This window comes from Babylonia areolata, chromosome 4, assembly GCF_041734735.1.
Source record: "Babylonia areolata isolate BAREFJ2019XMU chromosome 4, ASM4173473v1, whole genome shotgun sequence".
NCBI lineage: Eukaryota > Metazoa > Mollusca > Gastropoda > Neogastropoda > Buccinidae > Babylonia > Babylonia areolata.
In genome coordinates, this window is record NC_134879.1 from 52852182 (window position 1) to 52872038 (window position 19857).

General features: G+C 40.3%; 1 protein-coding gene across 1 annotated transcript; it reads left to right on the forward strand.

The window, feature by feature from the left end:
* The first annotated feature begins 1429 nt into the window (after positions 1–1429).
* On the forward strand, positions 1430–17585 carry LOC143281742 (threonine aspartase 1-like). The gene is made up of 13 exons (XM_076587016.1): positions 1430–1483; positions 3891–3989; positions 5685–5752; positions 7239–7307; positions 8225–8430; positions 8880–8959; positions 10026–10114; positions 11284–11667; positions 12338–12413; positions 13135–13248; positions 14623–14709; positions 15187–15260; positions 16355–17585. Exons 2-13 carry the CDS (start codon positions 3929–3931, stop codon positions 16430–16432), a joined length of 1386 nt encoding a protein of 461 aa, XP_076443131.1. The 5' UTR covers positions 1430–1483; positions 3891–3928; the 3' UTR covers positions 16433–17585.
* The last annotated feature ends 2272 nt before the right edge of the window (positions 17586–19857 follow it).

A 19857-nucleotide genomic window follows, 5' to 3' on the forward strand; every position in this document is an offset into this window, starting at 1 on the left:
CAAACACTCCAGCTCCAGTGACAGAGCTCTTTCTCAGCATGTCCAGCTGCCGCCAACCACGTCTCAGCAAGTATTCTACTTTGATGTAATCGGTGCGAGGAATTGCAGAATTTTTTCTAAACTCTGCCTTGATGTGCTCTTGGAAGCTGGGCTGATTCTTTGTAGTTCTCAAAAACTGTCTATATAAACTTAACACCTGCAGCTGTATTTTGCTGTGTCGTGGCATCTTTTTCCCATACAATGAGTCATTGGAACTTATGGATCACAGGACTTTCTTGACCTGAAAAAACACAAACTTCAGATAATATCTATACATATGGAAGTACAATGAGACTATGAGCCATCTTCAAACATGAAGCATTCCACTTTCCAGCCTCACATAAACTGATATGGTGTCAAAAGTCTTCTTTTTTCCCCTTTTTTTTCTCTCTCTCCCCAATTTCTATTATGTATGAGAACTGCAGCTGTATCATTTCAATTTAATTGCAAAAAGAGACTTCTCAAACTGATATGTAATATGAGTACTTAAACATTCAGAACACACACACACACACACACACACACACACACACACACACACACAAATGCTTGCGTAAAAACAGACACACATATATAGGTGCACACAAATTCACGAAACCACAAACTAACGCACACACACGCACACACACACACACACGCGCGCGCGCACAGTACACATACGTTTTTTTTTTCTTTTTTGCAGCCTGGAGGATTTTCGTAGGTGAGCTTTTGCCCTAGAATCGTACTCCACTGACCGCTTACTGAACACCATGGTAATGTTAACGTAGCTGTCATTGTAATACTGGTGTGTCAAGATTAGATAAATCTTGACCTTCATTGCAGCAACCACACATCACAACCCGCGTCCCTTTCCCGTATATATGAAATAAGCTAAAACATCTATATACACGTCAGGGGCACAACTACGTTACCTCGCTTATCTGATGCAATAATGTGCAGAAATATAAAAATATCACAGCCTCTCTGGCTGCAGAAATAACGGCCGATCAGAGGACACCATGCGTTGCATCAGCCATGTTCACAATTGAAAACGAAAGTATAATCATTAAAAAAAAGTTACTGCATATACATGATGAGAGACCATTCTAATAAAGTTAAACTATATTAAGACGCTTCAAATATACGGGAAAGTTATCAGTGAATTAACCAGAATGTGAACAAACGTAAGTAATAAAACTTTTTTTATATTGGTATAAGAGGCATCTGTGACGTTTAACACACTGGCAAAGGTAATGTTCGATCAAATTTGATGTAAGTCATGTCTCTCCCCACATTGTGTCTGTCACAAAAAAAATGTTATATTTGTTTTACAATAAGACGTTCTTTAAAATCTAGTTGACATTTAAATGTAACTTTTTATCGTTCTAAACATTTTTGTCAACAGCGTGATCTCCCCTGCTTATGGTCGTCAGATTTTGGAGAGGATAGTTTGTACACTCCTTTGGTGAGTAGGATGAGGGGAAGAAAGGAATGTGATATTTATTATCTTAAAACTGATAGCTCTGCGAGCGATACAACAACTGGCCCAGTTTGTCATGGTTTGATTAGCTGAAATATTACACTTTTCCCCTTACGATGGAAGTTGAAGCTGTGACACATGCTCTCCAGTGGATCATGCGCCTGGAAACCACCATGCCATGATTCTGACGGACTCAATGAACCTCATACAGACAATTGAAAGTGGAATGGGAAGCCCAGAGTGGCATGAGACAATGCGCAACTTTCAGATTCAAAAACTTACATGGTCATACTGCCCGGAACATGCAAGTGTTAAGGGAAACGAGCGAGCTGACAGGCTTGCTGGTAACGCAACAACAATGGTCTACATCTAGGAAAATCGGAAATCCACAGAAAAATCAAAGAATACCCCCCCCCCCCCCCCCCGCCCCCTTAAAAAAACAAACAAAAAAACCCCCAACAACAACAACAACAAAAAAACCCACCCAAAAACAACAAACAAAAACAACAGGTACAAGGCCTTCACACCACCGATCCCCTCACAGAAAGGAATGTAGAGGGAGGGAGCGGCTGTAATTTTAGCATGAAAGGTAGAGCACGATCCGTTGCAAATCAAACGAATATTGACATCATTTCCAACCAACGTTGTGCAAATTTCTTCAGAACAGTTGACTGAGCAACCCGCTAAATGCCAGGTTCCTGGCATCAGAGATCTTTTCCCACCCCTCATGCAGCAAATCAGTGGCAGCATGTGTGTGTGTGTGTGTGTGAGTGTATGCGCATAAGTTCATAAGTGTACGCATGTGTCAGGAGAGCTCTGTGTGCATGCAAACACATACATTTGTGTACTTGCATCTGTGTGTGAGTGTGTGGGGGCTTGGGGGGAGGGGGGGTGCGTTGTGGGGACTACAGTTTGTGTGAGTGTGTCTGTGTGTGTGTGTGTAGATAATGAGGGGGAGCGGGGTAAGGAGGGTGGGGAGGGGTATGCTTATCTGTATTGTGGGAGCTATGGAATATTGGAATATGCATCATTGCATGTGTGTGTGTGTATATATATATATATATATATATATGTGTGTGTGTGTGTGTGTGTGTGTGAAAGCTGCAATGCGTAGGAATGTGCATGTAGGGGGAGAGGGGTGCAGAGTAATGTGGGAGATGGTATTTGTGTGTGTGTAAGTGTGTTGGGGCTCATGTGCTGTTATGTGTTGTGTTGGGTCTTTGCACTTTTGTTTGTGCTTTGTTATCTGTGAAACTGCGTGTTTGCTGCATATGTGTTGTGCATTAGTGTGTGTGTACATGTGTGCGTGTGTGTGCATGTCTGTATGTTGATTTTTGCAGATATTTGCTTATTTGTTATCTATTTATTATCATTTTGTTTTATGTTGTCTGTTTATTTTACTTGATTATTTATTTCATTTTTTTTCTTTTCGTACTATAAATTTTTATTTCATTATCAATCTGCTTACCTTTTTCATGTTATCTGTTTGTTTATTTTTTTATCTGTTGATTTGATTATGTATCCATTTATTTGTTTATGTTGTGTGTTTTTTCTCCTCAAGGCCTGACTAAGACAGTAAGAGTGTTGGGTTACATGCTGGTCAGGCATCTGCTTAGCAGATGTGGTGTAGGGTATATGGATTAATTTTGTCCAAATGCAGTGACGTCTCCTTGAGTAGCTGAACAGAACTAAACTCCCCCACAGACAACACATGTGAAAGACATGTTTGTGTGTGTTTGTGCATGTGTGTCTGTGTGTGTGTTTCTATTTGTGTTTCATTTCTCTTGAAATAAACTGAAAGAAACACTTTGCTGACTACATTTCTACTGCAGTTGTTTAGGAACTGTGGTTGAATGATGTGTTGAAAATGTGTAGAATTTGAGAATTTTGGATTATAATTTATGACTTTTTGTGCATATATTGTGTGTATATTGGACTGCAACACATTTAGTTTTTAGTTTTCATATATTTTCTAGGTTCATTTCAGCTGCTGTTACTTACATTCTATATGTATTTATTCAGAAAGTATGTGAAATAGGTCCTCACATTTGTGGTTCATTCATTGCAAACCAGTGTGTTAAGTAAGCTACCAGCGAATGATTCATTTGATTGTCTGTTCATTTTCCTTTCAGTTTGCATGCTAGAATTCTTTGTTTATTATTACCTTTTCACAACCAAAAACCACCTGAGAAATTGGAAGCACAGGCCAAAACAAGGGGTTACAAACATGTTTAAAGTCAAATTTTTGTACTGGATGTTGACAGGCCAGGTTCAGATGCTACATTCTGCTAACAATGGTTTAATCTATATTTGACAACTTCAGGTATAAGTATTATGTATTAAGATATTAGAAAGGTTTGTAATCAGTTTTTAACATTGTTTTCTGTTGTAGCTTCCATTGCATCATCAACTGCTGTTGGAGGGAGCAGCATGGCTGATTCATCACATGAAAATGACTTCAGCAAGACACTCTTTGTAGCTGTTCATGCAGGTGAGATGGTATACCTTTTTTGCTTGTATATGGTCATTTTTTCAGCTCAGCAAGGGGAAGAGCTTCATCGTGTTCAAACTCTGATTAAAAAAAAAAAATCCATGACTCATGCTTGTCAAAAAAAGTGCAAAGAATAGAATTAATGATTGATTTATTCCTATTTTACAGAAGGAAAAAAACAAAGAGTACTTGTGTAATTTTTTTGGTTTTGTTTTGGGTTGTTTTGGGGGGTGTTTTTTTTAGAGATCTGCACACAGCCTGCTGACACTCACTCATCAGTTGATATTTCAATTGGCAGTGTTAGGTTTCTCAGCAACTGAAATAACCCTGATCAAATAACCAAAAACATACCAAGGCCTGGATTATGTATTGGAAGAATCACTTTGTTTCAGACAAACATTTGTATACTAAACTTTCTGTAGAATAAAATGTCTAAAACACCAGCCGCCGTGGCGAAGTGGTTAGTGTCGCGGACTGACGGCTAGAAGGACGCAGGTTTGAATCCAAGCGGAGGTGGGTTTTTCGGCCCGTGGCCGGCTCCTACCCAGAGTTGAGTGTGCTGTGGGCTTAAATGGGGAGACTGGGACCACACAGTTGAGTGTCATCCACTTCAAATTACCTGACCAACACTGCAAGTGTCTGTATCTCTCGGGCCTGGTTAACACCGGGATATCATTATGACAGGAAGCGTAGAGTACAGCCTTGTCATGCAGTCCCAAACCAAAATGGACCTCCATAGCAACATCGTCATCATTATCGTCATCCTCCTCCTCCTTCATCGTCATCAATAGAAACAAAATAGTCTCACAGTCTGTGGCCTTTCATGCCCTGCTCTCATGGTGACCTCAGTTTCGATGCCCCTCCACTTCAGTGCTTGGGGTGAGTCCTGTCAATGTCGTCAGTGTCGGCAGATTCATGGAGGGCTGTTGTTTGAGGGACGTGGTGGCGGTCTCCACTCTGGGAGGGATGCCCACTCAGTCTGGCTCCGCGACTAAGCCATTATTGTCGTTAGTAGGGGGCTTAGTAGGTGGTGTCCTAAGTACGTTAAAACAGAACAGGCACCACTGAACACCACCGAAGTGACTCAGCAGCAGTGCAGGTTCTCCTCTGGTGTGTGGCCTCCTGGCGACCTAACATCGATGGTTCCCTGTGGACTGCCAACGCTGGAACTACGACGGACAAACCCGGGTGTGGCCGTGTATGGGGGAATCTAAATGAGCGGCGTGGGAGTAATGCCACTGAAACGGTGCAGATGACAGGGCAGCAAATAAAAAAAAAAAGTCTAAAACCTTCCTGATGCTGTTTTATGATCATTATTTTTAACTACTTTTACTTATGGGAATAGTCCACAAAATTTAAACAAAACCATATTCTTATGTGCTGCTTTTCAGACTGCATTTACAAATTTACATCAGTAATATTGTCCAGTCAAATGAAAATATCAAACTCTGTGTTTTTTTTTATAGGATGCGGGGTTGTTGGGGTTTTTTTTCCAGTCCTGTGACACAAGTTTATCATGTGTACAATATGTGCATCAGCAGGTTTGTAAAAAAAAAAAAGTGTCCTATTATTTTTTTCCCTAAGTGTATTTATCAGTTACAATGGCAATAAACATGCAGATTTTAAGATGACTAACTCAGTAAATGAAAATTAAGAGACTTATCTCATAATCTTGCTGTCGTGTGACATTTCCAGGTGCAGGATTTCATTCTGAGGAAAAATCTGCTGAGTACAAGGACCTATGTAAAAAAGCATGCTTGCAGGTATGGCTTAGTTTTCTAGTAATTACAGTTCGGTTTAGGTAAACTAGAAAATTTGACAGACGTAAGTATTTAACCTTTGATGCTTTCATGATGAATGATTTACATTGAATTATGAGTTTACCATTAGCAAAGATGGGCTTTATAAGCTATTATGTTGACAATGGATATCTTAACCCTCAAAGTGCTGGATATAATAAAACATACTTACAGAAATCATGCTTAAAACAAAGGGATAGTTTGCCTCCGCTACCTGTGCTCTGATTTGGGGCATTTGTATGCTTATCAGTAAGAATAAATAGGTAAACCTATACATTTTTGGAAAGTAGAGTGAATGAAGAATCAGATAAAAGTAAGAAAAAGGCTGTACCTTGTAAGTAGTTGGAGATATTCCACAGGATATAAACAACAAATTTTGCAAACTTGTTTTCCAAAAACGTCAACCACAATGTTTATAGGTATTTTCACATCCTTTATAGAGTCAAAATCTCAAAATTGGCATTAAACTGTGCAGAAAATGTTCTGGCTGCAGAATTATGAAATGAATATAACTGAAACAATGGAATTATAAGCACTGTATTATTTGTTTGAGACACACCCACCGACGCCACGCACGCGCACATCTACAATACTTTATGCAATCACAGGCAAAAACAGAAATAAATGTTTTCTTTTAGCTCATGTTGCTTTCAAAAGCAGCAAGAATGCTTTAAATCAAAATAATTTCCAGTTTTCTAGCTTGATTTGGTCAAGAAATCACAATAGACCCATGCCTAACCCACTTTACCACCCCTCCCCACCCCCAGCACCCACCCCCCAGTTTTTGTGGCTGGAGACACAAAACTGAATGAATAACAAGCAAGCCAGCATGCCCAAGTGTCAAAATAACAAAGCCGTTTTCACCAGAATCCCTGTCAGCAAATGAATCATCACTAGTGACAAGGTCACTCATTTCCTGAGCTTTGTCAACTTCAGTGTCACTCATTGTTTACAAAAAATACGAAGATCTGGACTTATAAACTCGGTCAAAGTTTGTGCAAACACAAGCAGGGAGGCAGTAACACCAGAACGAGGCAGTTTACGAAGGCTGCCGAGCATAGCCGTACGATGTCGGACCTTAGGTAAACAGAGCCACGATCGTGGCCCATCGCACTTGACCGGGAAAGCCACGATCGTGGCTCATCGCGCTCTCCGGGTTAATATCTTTAGATTGATATTATCTAAAACTTATATTTTGGGAAGTAACAATGTGTGCTTGGATAGGGAAAAATGTTAGGTTGAAAGAGATTAAGACATCTCTTTTACATTTTTCTCCCTTTAATTTTTTTATCTTTTTTCTTTCACTATATGTTTTTGTAATTTTCTATTAAAAAAATTATATACGGTATATGCCAAGTACTTAGTTTTTCATGGAAGATTTTTTATGGTTTCCTTTGTACTTTTATGGTGAACTGTTCTTCATTTGGATTTTTTTGTATACACTCTACAGGCAATGTGTCTACTGAAAAAGAAGAAACCTGCCCCAGAAGCGGTGACTGCAGCTGTTTCTGTTTTAGAGGTAAACATAGACAAAGGCAAGAATAATATCTGCATATGAATATGTATAATTCTGTAGTAGTTGTATCATCATCATCTGTATTTCATCTTGTATCATCAAAATTAGGATTGGAGTGTTGGCTGCCCATTATGCTGAGCACACACACACACACACACACACACACACACACACACACACACACAATGACACATGCATACACATAAGGAGGTGCATGCACGTACACATGCATACACATGCGTGTACACATATGTATGCACACACACAATGACACATGCATGTAAGCACATACATCCACAGTTGTTATGATTAGTTTTCCCGCCCTGTGTGTCTGTCTGGGATTGTTGGTGGGTGAAGAGAGGAATGGGGCTGTATCGGTATGAATGCCTGGTGTGTGTGTGTGTATGTGGGTGTGTGTGTCTGTGACCTGTTTATTTTGTGATGCGTATAGGCAAATGAATGTTATAAAGTGTATCTGCATCAATGTATGTATGTGTAATTGTATTTGTAAACGCTCTGGGCTCTCTGGAGATAGGGTGTCCAAATATTCATTATTATTATTATTATTATATAAATACATACACATGCACACAGACACACAGAGGTACAACTCACACAGTTTTGTGATTTGCTGCACATGTTAACATAGTGAAAGACATACATGCTTAACATACATTTTGCCAGTAAGAAATAACAGGGAACAAGTGTAGACTTCCATGATTTTATAAGATCGGCACAAGATATTGATAGGGATATTTTCCATTGTGTGATGCCTGATACTGAAGAAAAGAAATAGAGTGCCAGTTTTCCTTCTTTTGCTTGGACACTTTTCTGTCCACTCTTGCCCCCCCCCCCCCCCCTCAAAAAAAACAAAAAAACCACCCAAAAAGTAAGTGTGTGTATATTTAATGGCAAAACAGGACTCGGACCTGAGCAACGCAGGTCGAGGTTCAAACCTGACGATAACTGGCTGTGTGGAGTGTGACGCCAGTGTGATGGAAGGCTGCAGCTGCATGTTTGGCGCCATGGGTTGTGTGTCCGGCGTGGTGAACCCTGTCCAGGTGGCCTGCCGCCTCCTGCAGTTCCAGCAGAACTGCTCCCTGTCTCTGGGCAGAGTCCCTCCCAGGTCAGTGGTCAAGTGTTGTGTTTGTTGTGGAGCCTCTTGTAGAGGTGTTGGATTGTTTGATGTGGAGACAGACTTGCATTGAGGCATGTCCCAGGCAGCAAAAGCAGTTTGTAGTGGCTCTGACCTTAAATGTTTAGACTTTGCTGGATCAGTAGTCAGGCATGCACGTGCCCACACGCACACACAAAAGCACTAACTGTCACGAAAGCAGACAAGCATGCTTGTGCTTGCGCTCACGCACACGCACACACACACACATACACGCACACATTCGAAAATGCACACAGAGACTTACTCAGTAAAAGTGGATGCATTGATCCCTCACTTTCCCTACAACGTGTTCTGGACATGTTTTAATCCATTATGGGTGCTTTTTTTTTTTTTTTTTTGCTTCCCCCCCCCCCCCCCTTTTTTTTTTGTTTTTTTTTTGTTTTGTCTTTTTATTTCAGTGTCTTAGTGGGCACAGGAGCCACAGACTGGGCAAAGCAACAAGGTTTCTCCTGTGAAGATCACCAAAAACTGATTACAGGTGGGGTTTTTTTCCCCTTTAAGTACTTTATATTAAAAAAAAAAAAGTATATCATTTCTAGAGCAAACAAGCACAACTTTCACAGTGTTTGATTTTAAACCATGCTATTCCATAACAGCATACTTGAGAGGCAAGAGGGCACAAGTTAATTTTCTCAAGAAAGAAGTAAAAAAATCAGTTACATTCTTAAAGATTAATAATGAATTGCTAAGCAGGATACAGATATAACCAAAGATTTATTCAATCGTAGAAATCAGTAGATTTGTGACAGTTAATGAGAGTAATTGTGAGAAGTAAACTTAGACCAAATGAACTTAGACCAAATGGTCGGGACTTAAAACCATTAAAGACAATTAGAAATACCGCTTCTTGTTAAGAATTTTATACAGTGCCATGGGCAGTGTTTGATGCTTGTGTTAACTTTTGCTGAGTTACTTCAGATATCCACTGTTGTGCTAAATCAATGTTAATGAATGCATGTGAATAAAACATATGAAAGATTGTTAGTTCATGTATAAAGGATTATTTCACCCTTGTTTTCCTTTTTTTTAAATTTTTTTGTACACTGTTCATTTTTCTGTTTGATTAAGTTTTGGAAATTAAAGTGTTTTGAATGTCAGTAAATATGATTTTCATACTGGTTACCAGACGTAATGGTCAAACAGGAAACATGTGAATCATATATACTGTGTTGATTGTCTGAATAATCAGCCCAGCCCATAACTTACTTGTTTCTTTGTTTGCACTTGCTAGTCCTTTTCCAACCCGTAAGAAAAATTCAATAGACAATATTTTTTAAGACTGAAGAGTCTCACAATAAGTTCGGATTGAACAAAAAAAATGGTTATCTGTCATTATGACATCATTAGTTTGGTGAAATATTCTCATTACCAGAATAACCTGAAATATAGACTGAGGTTTGTTGAAAATAATGTCTTTGTGGGAATTTTCTTTTCTATGTTTCAGTCTTTTAGATATGTCAGTGTATAGTCATTTTAGAGCTTACTGTTTATTGTTTAGTTGATAGGATTAATGTGTTGTTGTTTTTTTGTTTTATTCTTTTCAGGCAATTCAAATCGCATGTACAAAAAATACATGAGAAAACTAGAAAGAGCAGAAAGACTCAGTACCGCAAAGAAAGCTCGCTGTACAGATGTAAGTTTTCACAAATGGTTACAATGACAAGATGATTGCTTTGTTTTTCATAATCTCCACAATGTATATGAACATGTTTTTGTATATTGGTTTTTTATTTCTAAACCTCTACAATATGGAAGTATTTTTTTCATATTTCTTTTAATCTCCACAAAGTATTGTTTTGCTGTTGTTGTTTCATTCATATGTACTGTTGATATATATTCTGTATTTATATATACGTTGTTAATCTCTGTGAGAGAATTGTAGTTTATGAAAAAGAATTAAGTGAGCTGGTCACACCCGACAGAGTTTTCAAATTTGTTTTTACATTTTGCATTGAGTGGAACAGAAACAGCTCATGCTTTGGGTGTGCCCAAGGAAGAACATGTGACCCAAATTGGACTTCAGACTTTGCTATGTCCTCAAGCTCCCACCCTTATCCCTCCTCACACACACACATTCTTGTGTACAACAGTGTCACGCCAAGTTACAGCTTGAATAAAACACTGACCACTTTAAGTCAAGTAAAGCTTTAAAAGAAAAAATACCCTTAAAACCCTACACATGCACGTGTTAACTCATATGGGGAGGCAGAATGAAAGAGAAACAGAGGGAGGCAAAGAACTACCCGCATAACCAAAAAGAATCTACAAAATTTACAAAACTGGCATAAAATGCAGAAATTACAGAACTTAGACCTGTTTAAGGTCTGCATATTTATAGAAGAAACGTGGCAAAATGAACTGAAATTCACACAGCAAAATACGCCCCAGCTGGGTTGTTGTGTTACATGTTTGTGGGTTTGCTGAAGAGTGTGCTGGATTTTAAAAAGAACTTAATTTGTGATTTCAGACATTAGCATTACTGTTTGAAAGTGTTTGTATATATGCAGTTTTCATTTGGAATGTATTTTGATCTAGATATGATTAAAATGTAATCTATGAATGGGTGACTGAAGAATCTTTGTGAGTACACTTTATCAACTGATGCAATGTATCAGTGTGTGAATGTGTACCAGATAATTATCAGTTTGATAGTGCTTTTTATGTCATCCTTTGTTGACTGGGCATTTTGATCACTTAAAGAATGTTTAGCCTATGTTGCTGTATGTCATATTAAAGACATAACATCAGAAATGTAAAACCAATCAGTATTCTTGATAGTTATTTGTTGTCTCTGAATTTCAGGATAACGGAGCATTTGCAACAAGCGAGTCCCAGTGTACACATGGATCATCACCAGACCTGCTGAATTTCAGCACCAGTCTCACCAGCACGCCAGGTGAGACATGCTCACACAGAGACAGAACCATCAGTTCACTAAGGACCGATTCCAAAACCTCAGAGGTGACACTCAGCAGCGATGATGGTGGTTTGGATTTGGACAAAGACCACAGAGAGTGTGATGCTGTGGGCGAACAGAAAGGTGGGAGAGATGGCATGGTGGATGATCTGCATGAGAATCCAGCGCAGGACACGGTTGGGGCTGTGTGTGTGGACTGGGAAGGAAACGTCAGTGCTGCTGTCTCCAGTGGAGGCATCTGGCTGAAAACGCCAGGCAGATTGGGACCAGTGAGTATGCTGGTTGTTCCTGTTGATAGGCAGCCTACTTTGTAGTTGAAGAATCTGCTGCACTGTGGGTATGCGTAGGCATAGCCAACAGCTTGTCCTGTGCAAATAAAACATTAATAATGATAATAATCAATAATCACGATGATGATGATAATTGTGATTATGATAATAAAATACATTAAAAGATGGGGATAGGGATGGGAGGTGTGTTGGTCATTACTAGGAGTATTACAGTGGAGTAAGGTAACATCCAGTCCTGCCTGTTACAGAATTAGGCCCACCACAAATTAAAAAAATGACAATGCCCAGCTCCCAGGACATCAGAAGGATGGGTTTTGGATTGGGGGGTGGGGGAGGGGGGGGAGGGCATTTTGGGAAGGGTTGTGGTGGTCGTAACAGTTTAACAATGTGTGCAGTTTCCTTTTGATGGCATCCAGTGAAGGTATTGTGACAACCTGCTATGGGAGACTGTTCCAGACTTCCACAGAGATTATGCGGTAGCGTGGTAGTCATTCCATTCTGTTCTTGGGCTACAGCTGCAAGTGGGTTTTTATGTCTGCAGCCATTTTTAACCCACTGTTGCAGTTTTTGCAGAAGGATGTGCAGTGTAAATATTTTCATGACCAATATTGCTGTAATGAACATAGTAGTGGTGTGTTCTGTGACTCAGGCAGCCATGTACGGGGCAGGATGCTGGGCACAGAATGCTGGGAAGGGTGTACCTGGAGTTGCTGTTGTTACATCAGGTAACAGTTATGATTGTGTCCTCTTCACATTCTAGTTAGATTAAAGGTTTATGGTCCCCTAGTCTTTTTATGGCCACTGGGGCAATGAATTCATATCCACGGTGTCTACGGTTTGGCAAAGGAAAGCAGGGGCCAGTCCTTTACTTACGCCATTTTAATCTTCCTCCACGGAAGTTAGGTACCCATTCACATCTGGGTGGAGTGAGTAAAATCAGAGTAAAGTGCCTTTCCCAAGGACGAAGCACCATGCAGACACAGGGTCTTGAACCCAGATCATGGGTGAACACTGGGTCAGAAGTCTTAACGTCTAATCAGTTCTGCCACAGTGCCTCCACAGGTGCTGATTTTAGTTTACGTGGTGGAAGATAAATTTACTGACTGGCTCTTTCCAGTAGATACTGCGAATGGCTCTTTCCAGTAGATATCGTGAAAATTTTATTTAGCCTTTTCCAGTAAATATTGCAAACATTAGTTTTACAGGAAAAAGAATGTGGTGCCGATTTCACTTCAGGTTGTGGATGAGGGTTTGGTGCGTACCATGTATTATTTTCCAATTGAAATAACTCTTTCTCATTTCCTTGCATGGTTTGGATGATATTTCCTGTGTGTATTGACTGTTATGTTTGTAGTGTGTTGGTGATTATCATCATGTGTGTATCAACATTCCTTGTGTTTGGTACACTGCTGATTAATTCATACCTACACTTTCTTTTCTGGCAAGGATGTGGTGAGCATGTGATGAGAACGTCATTGGCCAAGACCTGTGCTGACTGTCTCGTGAATGCTGAGGATGCTACAGAGGGACTGCATACATGCTTCAGCCAGCATTTCTTAGGTAGGACAAGCCAGGTTTACAAATACAAGGATGCAAGATACTTTATTGTCTCTGAAAGAGATATTGTTGACACATTTGCTGATAATTAATTTTCAATTAATAAATTTTTAATTTTCAGTTTCCTTTATCCTGTTTCCTTGATAATAGCAGTTAACCCCTGAAAGGAAATATCTGTCTGCATCATTGTAAAAATTTTCCAATCGCAGAATCATTAGATTTATGTGAGATTGCCATAATTGACTTCCGCGTTCATTTTCCTTAATGAAAAAAAAGAATATAAGTTATGTATACTTTCAGTAGTTTCATGTTAGAATTTTTCTTTTTAATTATTACCCTCTTTGACCAAAAAATCCTTGGCAAATAGGTGTCACTGAGCATGAAATAGGTTTAGCACTGAAAGAGTTACAATATGAAAGAAGAGAACTATAGAACTATGTTTTTTTATGAAGTGTGTGTGTGTGTGCGTACAAGTGTGTCACACCTTCACCTTCACCTATCCCGTAGCCTTGTGGACCGTTGGGGCGCCACAGGTGATCTGGCAATCAGCATCCTCCAATCCTCTCGGTTTTCTGACCTCCTGATTGTATCGCTCAACCTCAGGCCCATCCATTCTGGGATGTTGTCCTCCCATCTCTTCCTCTGTCTGCCTCTCCTTCTCCCTCCTTGCACTGTGCCCTGCAGGAATGTCTTGGCAAGCCCTGATGATCTCATGACATGGCCATACCATTTGAGCTTGTGTCTCTTGACCAAAGTCAACAGGTCTTTGTAGGGCCCAATGTGTGCACACATGCAAATCTATGGACAGCCTCTGTATGTTTGCATACATAATCAACCATGTGAGTGATTAGAGCAACACACCACCAGACAAAATCACAGCAATTGTCCCAGTTTGGGTTGTCTGGTTGCCCAGTTCTGGAATATGGTGTGGGGGAAAAAAGTTACGAACAGCAGCATGTGTCAGTGCCAATCTGTGCAATTGTTTTTCTTCTATGCGTGTATCTGTTTTAGTCAGCTGAATCATCTCAGTGGTTTGATTGTCAGTAGATCCCTATTGAAATATGCTGCCATTGTATAATGATAGTGATATAATAAAAGTACATAAATAAAGTGCTTTCAAACCTCCTATTGCACTTTAGAACAACACGTCAGTCAGACACAAAGCACACAAAAACTCACACAGTTTGTCACTACAGTTATTGCTAATTTTTGTTGTACTGTTCTTTCATACCTGATAACGTGCCATCTAAATCATTGGAATAACATCCACCCTAGAAGCTTCATGACTTATTTTATGTCTTGCATGTGAAACGACTGTAATTGAATTTGAATCCTGTAAGCCTTTGTGTTTTTGACTTCTTGTTTTTTTCCCCCCAGAGTCAAGACTGTTGTCAGGAGTGTGTAGTCGTCTGGCAGGAGCTGTGGCAGTGAGGATCACACACACACAACACAGTGTCCCTGATGGTAGGTGATGGCTTTAGTTCTGACAGGGATTGAGGTGGGTCCTTTTTTTTTTCTTTTTCTTTTTTGTCGTTGTAAATATATATAGGACACTTAGGGTTTCAAACAGAGTGAAATGCAATATGTTTATTAACTTTCTAGTTAAAAGAAACAATAGAAACTGTGCAAAAATTAAACTATGCAAAAACAGTCCCTATGTAGAATTGGAAGAATGCAGGAAATCTAGAGTTAATCTATAAAAATGGATTTTGAATTATCTTTAAAAGACAAAAATAGGTCTCACCGGCTGTTCGTGTCCTGGTTTCACAAACAAAGGTTTAGGAAAGGGGTTGTCAATGTCTTCTGCTGGCAATATTAGGCCCACGACTTACGGTGAAAGTCAAACATTCCTACTCCTTTGGTGGAGATCTTTCTTGCTAGATATGCTTATATTGTCACAAACACCTGTTGAAGTGTGCATGTTTATGCTGCTGTGTGCAGTGGAGGTATGCTGGGGCCACACAACAGACAGCATGGCTCTGGGCTACCTGAGAGGAGATGGCCAGAAACCTAAGGTGAGTGTTACTGAGGACTGGATTCAGTTATTTGTAGTCTGTGGACAGTGGCTCTGGTCAGTGTCGTTACCACTTTATTTCACATCTTGTAGTCAGCTCCTACCCCCAGCTTCCTGGTATGACCTGATAAAAGTGCATTGATGAGAACTAACTTACTGTCACTTGCTCCTCTCCATCTGTGTTATATGATCTGTTGTAGTGGCAAGGTATTTAACCCATCTGCCAACCCTGAAACCACTTTGAAGACAGAATTTGATCAGAACAGTACGATATGTGTAGCCTAAAGAAGTTCAAATTAAGGGTTAAAGGTCCCATGGCTGTTTATGGTCCTCAGAGCAGTGAATTCATATCCACTATGTCTAGGTCTCAGTGTAAGGTTGGGTCCAACCTCCTCCTTTCACGATCTAAACCTTCTCCATTTGAAGTTACCCCCAGTAGGTACCCATTTACATCTGGGTGGAGTGACGATAATTGGAATAAAATGCTTTCCCCAAGAACACAACACTATGCCAAAATGAAGCCTCAAACACTGATCACTGGTGAGCACAACATCAGAAGTCCAGTGCCAAAGTGACTCTGCCATGGCACCTCCTAGTTTAAAGAAACAGGCCGTCATTGTGAAAACATTCTGCCGTCACCACAAAGTCAAATGTATGCAGGGAAGAACAGACTCACCATATAAGAAAAACGCTCACCCCACAATTCACAGGTACAGACAAAAACCATGCAAAATAGCAAAGTGAGCACACAGTAACTAACATCCCGTGGCACCCCTGCCTGGTATTGTCAGAGACTGCAGTGATCAAGGTTGCAGTTGAAGCTTTCACGCATATTGCTGTCATATTTATCTCAGTTTTAAGTATGCTGCTTTGACAATGATACATGACTGTTGTTTTCATACATGAGATGTGTGTGTGTGTGTGTGTTAAATAAGAAGGCAACAGTGAGATTTAACATTTCTTTTTATTATATGATGAAAGAAATGGGGCAAAATATCAAGACATGGTTATGATTATACTAAGTCTGACAGTAGCGATTGTGTGCATTGATGTGCACAGTGTGTGCAGTACATGCTTTGCTGTCATCTCCTACAGACCCTGATCTCCAGACTGAGTGAAGGCTGCCGGGCAGGAAGCTCCTTCACCATGTCCAGTGCAGTCTTCTCCCACTAGGAGACAGCACAGATTTGATTATTAAGGTTTAAGGTTCCATAGCCCTTAATGGCAATTGGGACAGATGAAATCATATCTACTGTGTCAAGGGCATGAGATAGGAAGGCAGTGTCCAATTGCCTTTTTCCACCGCTTTTAATCTTCCCCAGTCAAAGTCAGGTACCCATTCATACCTGGATGGAGTGAGGAAAATCAGAGTTCAGCAGCTTTCCCAAGGACAATAACACCATGGATACATCACTGAAACAGGGCCTCAAACCATGACCACTGGTGAACACTGAATCAGAAGTTCAACACCTAACCAATTCAGCCACGGTGCCTCCTTTCTTGTCATGCTACAACTGTTTAGAAGCAAGTGGTGTACATATAAGCAGTACTTGGCAAATTGCTTAATGGTCATTGACTTGTTTACCTTGTTAGCAGTCCAGTTACATGTTGGTTAACATACAAGGGCTCATCACTGTTATACACATGCTTTACTGTGGTCATATCAAATGAAAATGTGGTGCGTTTGATTTTTACTGACCATGTCAGTGGCGCTATCAGATGTGTATGATGTAGTTAGTTTGCTCTGGCTGTGTCAAGTTAATTTTACTGATAAGGTGATGCATATTTTTTACCGATTTGTTGGCTCATGTGTGAACTTTAACAAATTCATTTTCTCTGGAAATGATTTGTCAGCACCAAATTTGTCTTTAAAATAGTATAATCTTTCCACACATGATTCACACAGTTCAAATCACACTTTAGCCAAGGCAGGTTTGCCTCTTGTTTATAATTCTGTAAGCACTTTGGGAAAATAGTGAGAGGATGCAAATATATACAGGATATTGCAGAAAGAACTACAGAGACCCAGCCCTTTTAGATGTGACAAGCATGTGTTACCCCTTTTTAAAAAAAATTTTTTTATGAAAAAGGACATTTATTGTGCTCTGTACCTATTTAAGTCTAAAATGAAGCATAACAATTACATTCACTGAATGAATAAATGTTAGATAAACAATATGTGACTTTTAAGTTTATCAAGGCTGACTGGTATAAATATGTGTCATGAGGTGTCACATAGCATGATGGTTTTTTTTTCTGCATTGCAGCAATAAATTGTTGCACACATTCAGAAGCATCATGGGTTTGTGTTTTTTGTTTTTCTGCAATAAATTGTTGCACACATTTGAACATTTTAAGAAGTCCATGTGGAAGAATGGTGGAGTGATGGACTTCCTTGGCTGAGTGACTGTTTCTCTCTTGGTCTCTGTCACACACACATACACACACACACACACTGTTTCTCTCTTGGTCTCTGTCTCTGTCTGTCACACACACACACACACACACACACTGTTTCTCTCTCGGTCTCTGTCTGCCACACACATACACACACTGTTTCTCTCTCGGTCTCTGTCTTTCTGTCTGTCACACACATACACACACACACTGTTTCTCTCTTGGTCTCTGTCTCTGTCACACACATACACACACACACACTGTTTCTCTCTCGGTCTCTGTCTCTGTCACACACATACACACACACTGTTTCTCTCTCGGTCTCTGTCTCTCTCACACACATACACACACACACACTGTTTCTCTCTCAGTTTCTGTCTTTATCTCTGTCTGTCACACACACACACACACTGTTTCTCTCTTGGTCTCTGTCTTTGTCACACACATACACACACACACTGTTTCTCTCTCAGACTCCGTATTTGTCTATGTCTGCCTCTCTCTCTCATGTGCACACACACACACACGCACACGCACGCACATATGCGCACACACATACACACACACACTGTTTCTCTCTCTGTGAAACAAACACATACTTTGGTTTGTACCATTCTACAGCTGAAAGTCAGTACAAATGACTAAAAAAAATTTAAAAAAAGACATCATTACCAGCCCTGTGTTTTGTCTTGATTTCTTTACAGAGATAAACTTGGAACATTATCTGTGTCAAATATTTCACTTAAAAAATAAAGACGACAGAAGGTAAGGATCATGGGAACTGTGAAGTCTCCAATGCTGATGTTTGTTAATGGGCAAACAGCGGCAGAGCTTGATGGGTCAATGAAAGGTGGGTATTTTTCCCAGGTCAGCATGCCAAATTGAGTTGCCAGAGACGGGCGCCATAGCCGAATGGTTAAAGCGTTGGACTTTCGATCTGAGGGTCTCGGGTTCGAATCACGGTGACGGCACCTGGTGGGTAAAGGGTGGAGATTTTTACGATCTCCCAGGTCAACATATGTGCAGACCTGCCAGTGCCTGAACCCCCTTCGTGTGTATGCGCAAGCATAAGATCAAATACGCACGTTAAAGATCCTGTAATCCATGTCAGCGTTCGGTGGGTTATGGAAACAAGAACATACCCAGCATGCACACCCCCGAAAACGGAGTATGGCTGCCTTCATGGCGGGGTAAAAACGGTCATACACGTTAAAGGCCACTCGCGTATATACGAGTGAATGTGGGAGTTGAAGCCCACGAACGCAGAAGAAGAAGAAGAGTTGCCAGAGGTAGTGACGAAGACTAGTCTTAAAGCTTATCTGTGGAGACTGAATAGCAGTTTAAGGATATTTTCACTGGCTGAGTCACAAATTAACCTTATGTTATAGGCCATCAACAAGAGACCTCCATAGTCCCATATCCTGTGCCTCTTCCCCAGTCTGGCTCAAGGTAAGGCCCATCATCTTTCTGTCTGCTTGGATGTCACTTCTCCAGGTGTTTCTTAGTCAGCCTTTTGTTTTTTCCGCTTGGGAGTTCTATGCCAGGGCCTGTTTGGTGATGCTTAACATTGGTTTTCAAAGAATGTGCCTAATCTATCTCATCCCTCTTCTAATTTTGCTTTCAGCAGGCAGATGTGCCATCTTCCACAGACAGATATTGCTGATCTTGTCAGGCCAGTGAAACTAGAGGATTCTTCTGAATATGTCAGCAATTTGATGAGGGTAGTCATTGTCATCCTCCATGTCTCAGCACTGTAAACGGCTGTTTGCCAATGGTGCTTTCAAGACATGAATGATTCCACTTCTTTCAGCGCCTTACTTTCAGGTGTGACTGGCTTAGCACTGTTTGCATTTATTCTCATGATCGCTTTATCCCAGAGGATATTGGGGCCTGTTTGTGATGAAGAGCCCACTGTTACTGTGGTCTTGTACTCTATCTGCTGGTGGTTGTGGAACAGTAGGCAAAGATCATTTGCAAACTCCAGGTCATCCAGCTGCTTCTGTAGTGTCTATTGGAATCTGTTTTCTCTGCTCTGTGGCTTTTTCAGAATCAAATCAATGACAAACAAATAGGAAGAGTAATGGGGGCAGGAAGCAACTTACTTGACACCAGTCTTGATCTGAAACTGTTTCGTGAACTGTCCCCCATGGATGACTCTGCAATTCATTCCTTCATAACTGTTACTGATCCTGTCCAGCTTG